Source organism: Quercus robur, chromosome 11, assembly GCF_932294415.1.
Source record: "Quercus robur chromosome 11, dhQueRobu3.1, whole genome shotgun sequence".
Classification (NCBI taxonomy): Eukaryota; Viridiplantae; Streptophyta; class Magnoliopsida; order Fagales; family Fagaceae; genus Quercus; species Quercus robur.
Genome location: NC_065544.1, coordinates 23600524 through 23604601, shown reverse-complemented (window position 1 = coordinate 23604601; position 4078 = coordinate 23600524). Strand labels below are relative to the sequence as shown.

Genomic DNA, 4078 nt, shown 5'->3' with positions numbered 1-4078 from the left:
AACCGATGGGTAGCACTGATACACCGGCATCGGAGAATGAAGATGAGACGGAAGTGATGACGGCAATGGCTAGGGTTTCGAAGTACAGGGCAGGCCACGAATCTCGGAATGGAAACTGCATGGTTGGAGGGAGCGTTGCAGAAATTTAGGAAAAAATCTTGGTAGTTAATGCTGACATAAATTCTAATAAGGCTGATACTGTGCTGTTATTTCCGTTGAATGAAGCTGTGCACCAAAACTTAAATATTGAGGCTAACTGTACGTCCAACATGGATAACTCTAGTTTGGGCCATGTAGAGGCAAAGCCCAATAAGCCAAAAACAACGTGGACAAGGCTGAATAGAATGGATATTGGGCCATTAGTGTCATCTAATAATAAACTGAAGTCCATTATGGGTAAAAGAGGGCTGGAAGATGTTATGAATGCAAATGGTTACAGTGAGGCAGAACCTACGTATTATAAACATACTAAGGGAGACAAGGAAGATGGAAAAGCAGATAACACATTGGCGGGGGTGGATGACCACCCTTGCCGGGAGCAATGAAACTTTTGAGTTGGAACTGCCAAGGGCTTGGGAACCCTTGGACAGTTCGTAGTCTTCACAAAATAGTGAAGGATCAAGCTCCTGAAATATGTTTCCTCATGGAAACTTGGCTCGATATCGAAGGAATAAAACAATGGTGCAGTGAGTTACCATACAAGAATAAGTTTGCTGTTAAAAAACCGGGATTGGGTGGTGGACTTGCTATGCTATGGAAGGAAGATATAATGTTAGATGTGTTTAAATTTTCGGATAACCAAATCTCTGCTTGGGTGACCGAAAGTGATGGTTTTCGTTGGTTGCTTACAGGATTTTATGGATGGCCAGAAACAAAAGACCGCTTCAAGTCTTGGATCCTTCTTTCTCATATTTCTTCATTCGTTGATGGTGGTTGGATGTGCATTGGAGATTTTAATGAGATGTTGTGTTCGATGGAGAAATTAAGTAGCTAACCAGTTTCATCTAACAACTTGATGCGTTCCGAGATGCTTTGGAGCGGTGTCATCTTACTGATCTAGGGTTCATTGGCTACCCTTATACTTGGAATAATAAGAGACCAGGGGCGACAAATACTAAGGAAAGGCTGGACAGGGCTGTAGCTAATGAAGCTTGGAAGTTGAAGTTTCCTAAAACTACTGTTACACACATTATTTCGCATGCGTCGGATCATCTCCTATTGATACTCCAGAACCATGCAGCTCTGAGAAGACATGTAAGGGGAGAACATAGTTTCAAATTTGAAGAAGCATGGCTGTTGTGGGATGACTGCACCAAGGTAGTCCAAGAGGCTTGGGAAATCAGTGGGGTTGGTGAGTCGGCATTGGAGGCGGTCAGATTAAAGATAAATGGGTGTAGTGAAGAGTTGAAGGCTTGGGGTGCTACTAAAACCCATCCAGGCACAAATGAGATAAAGGCTTTACAAAAGCAAATAGAATGGCTGACTTGTGCTCCTCCCACTATACAGCACAAAAGTGAATTTATCAAAGCAAGTAAGGAGCTGGATGAATGGCTAAGAAAGCAGGAAGTATACTAGACTCAACGGTCTCGTGTAAATTGGATTAAACATGGGGATAAGAATACAATCTTTTTTCACTCAAAAGCATCTCAAAGAAGGCAGAGAAATTATATTAAAGGGATCTTGGACCCACAGGGTAGTTGATGGGAGGATATAGAAGAAGTGGCAGGAGTAGCTGTGGATTATTTTAATAATATGTTTTCTACAAGTTCATGTTCCCGGATTGAGGAGTGTCTAGAAGCAGTACAACAGAAGGTGTCCACTGAAATGCAACAAACATTGACCAGTGAATATACAGCAGATGAAATTAAAGCAGCCTTGTTCCAAATGGGACCTACAAAGGTTCCTGGACCAGATGGTATGAATGCCCTTTTTTATCAAAAGTTTTGGCATATTGTTGGTGATAATGTGGTGTCTGCTGTTCTTGAATTTCGTAATTCTAGTTATATGCCTCCTGCCTTGAATCATACTTTTATTGTGCTCATTCCAAAAATTAAAAATCCTGTTAAGGTCTCTGACTTCAGGCCTATTAGCGTCTGTAATGTCATTTATAAAATTATTGCAAAGGTGATAGCTAACAGGTTGAAGCAAATTCTACCCCAAATTATATCCCTAACCCAGAGTGCATTCGTGCCAGGAAGACTAATTACAGATAATGTGCTGGTTGCCTATGAAGTCCTACATACGATGCAGGGAAGAAAGAAAGGCAAAACTAGAGCACTTGCCTTGAAGCTGGATGTCAGTAAAGCCTATGACAGGGTAGAATAGGATTTCTTAAAAAGGATAATGATCAAGATGGGATTTCCAGAAGTTTGGGTGGATAGGGTTATGAGTTGTGTCTCATCTCCTTCATTTTCAGTCTTAATTAATGGAAAGCCATATGGCTTGATTCATCCATCTAGAGGAATCCGGTAGGGTGACCCTCTATCACCTTACCTGTTTCTTTTATGTGCAGAAGGGTTTACATCTCTCTTGTAAAAGGCTAAATTAGATGGGATTATTCATGGTGTCTCTATTTGTAGGCGAGCGCCTAGTATTTCTCACCTGTTGTTTGCAGATGATTCCTTACTATTTTGCCAAGCCAAAGATAGGGAGACAAAGGCAATTATGGAGATTTTGAAATTGTATGCAGATGCGTCGAGCCAATGCATAAACATGGATAAATTGTCTGTCTATTTCAACTATAATACTTCACTTCAACAGAGAGATGTAATCAAAGCTTTATTGGGGGTGAGTGAAGTGTACAGATTTGAATCAGATCTTGGTCTCCCTACTCTAGTGGGCCGGAAGAAATACCATACTTTCTCGTTTATTAAAGATAGAGTGTGGAAAAAGCTTCAAGGGTGGAAAGGGAAAATGCTTTCAAGAGCAGGTAAGGAGATACTTATTAAAGCTGTGGCTCAATCAATCCCAACTTATACGATGAGTGTGTTTCAATTGCCTGTCAAATTATGTGAAGAACTCCAAGCCCTTTGTGCTCGATTTTGGTGGGGGCAAGTTGGAAATGAGAGGAAGATCCATTGGTTGAGTTGGGAAAAATTAACTAGACCAAAGGTGGATGGGGGAATGGGGTTCAAGGATTTACGGCAATTCAATCTAGCCATGCTTGCCAAAAAAGGGTGGAGATTAGTACAAGATCAAGAGTCTTTACTTAGCCGTTGTTTTAAAGCACGATATTTCCCTAGAAGCAGTTTTTTGGAGTCCACTGATTCTCCCAATTGTTCGTTCACTTGGAAGAGCATTTTAGCAGCCAAGCCATTGATTCAGAGGGGGTCTTGTTGGAGGGTGGGTAATGGAACTTCAATCCGAGCTCTAAGGGATGCATGGATTCCCAACTATCCTACCAATAAAGTGTTACATCCAGCCCATAATGTTGAAGAAGATTGTATGGTTGCTGACCTTATAGACCCGGATACTAGGTAGTGGGACAGAGAGTTTGTCATGCAACGTTTCAACCGGGAAGATGGGGAAGCTATATTGCGTGTGCCGCTAAGCAAAAGAGTTATTAATGATGATCTGTTTTGGACCTTCACCAAGTCAGGGGATTACACTGTGAGGTCTGGGTATCATGTAGCTTGACAAGTGCAAAAGGAAGCAAATGGGGCAGAGTGTTCCAACGGAGCAGTGGGAGGTGCTGTTTGGAAGGTTCTGTGGAAGCTGAAAGTGCCAAACAAAATTAAAGTGTTTGGCTGGCGCGCTTGTCGCAATATACTGCCCACCTGGGTAAATTTGGTGCACAAAAAGATAATACAGGATAACAGGTGTGAGATGTGCAAATTTGAAGCAGAAACGGGTATACATGCTCTTTGGAACTGTGGTGTGGCGCGGGATGTTTGGGCAGGGTGTTTGGTTTGGCTACAAAAATTTACTGGAGATCAAGGTGATATACTTCAGCTTATGGAGTTACTGATTGCTCGCTTGTCTACTGACGAACTGGAGCTTTTCCTGGTCCAAGCGTGGATCATTTGGAACCAAAGAAATGGTGTAATGCATGGGAAGTAGATACAGCCACCTGAGTTGT

The 4078-nt window shown here is 42.0% G+C and overlaps 2 protein-coding genes across 2 annotated transcripts; both read left to right on the top strand.

Annotated features, from left to right (window-relative positions):
- The first annotated feature begins 541 nt into the window (after window positions 1-541).
- Window positions 542-1575, top strand: LOC126704862 (uncharacterized). The gene is made up of 2 exons (XM_050403855.1): window positions 542-968; window positions 1061-1575. The coding sequence occupies exons 1-2, from the start codon at window positions 542-544 to the stop codon at window positions 1573-1575; spliced, it is 942 nt and encodes a 313-aa protein (XP_050259812.1).
- Window positions 1576-2712: 1137 nt separating this feature from the next.
- Window positions 2713-3480, top strand: LOC126704861 (uncharacterized mitochondrial protein AtMg00310-like). Its single transcript, XM_050403853.1, has one exon. It carries the CDS (start codon window positions 2713-2715, stop codon window positions 3478-3480), a length of 768 nt encoding a protein of 255 aa, XP_050259810.1.
- The last annotated feature ends 598 nt before the right edge of the window (window positions 3481-4078 follow it).

What these genes read in the sequence shown, in the direction of transcription:
- LOC126704861 (XM_050403853.1), top strand. Translation starts at nt 2,713, where the DNA reads ATGGATAAATTGTCTGTCTATTTCAACTATAATACTTCACTTCAACAG.
- LOC126704862 (XM_050403855.1), top strand. Translation starts at nt 542, where the DNA reads ATGAAACTTTTGAGTTGGAACTGCCAAGGGCTTGGGAACCCTTGGACA. An exon ending in AGATTTTAATGAGATGTTGT is followed by an intron (nt 969 to 1,060) that starts GTTCGATGGAGA and finishes TTACTGATCTAG; the next exon opens with GGTTCATTGGCTACCCTTAT.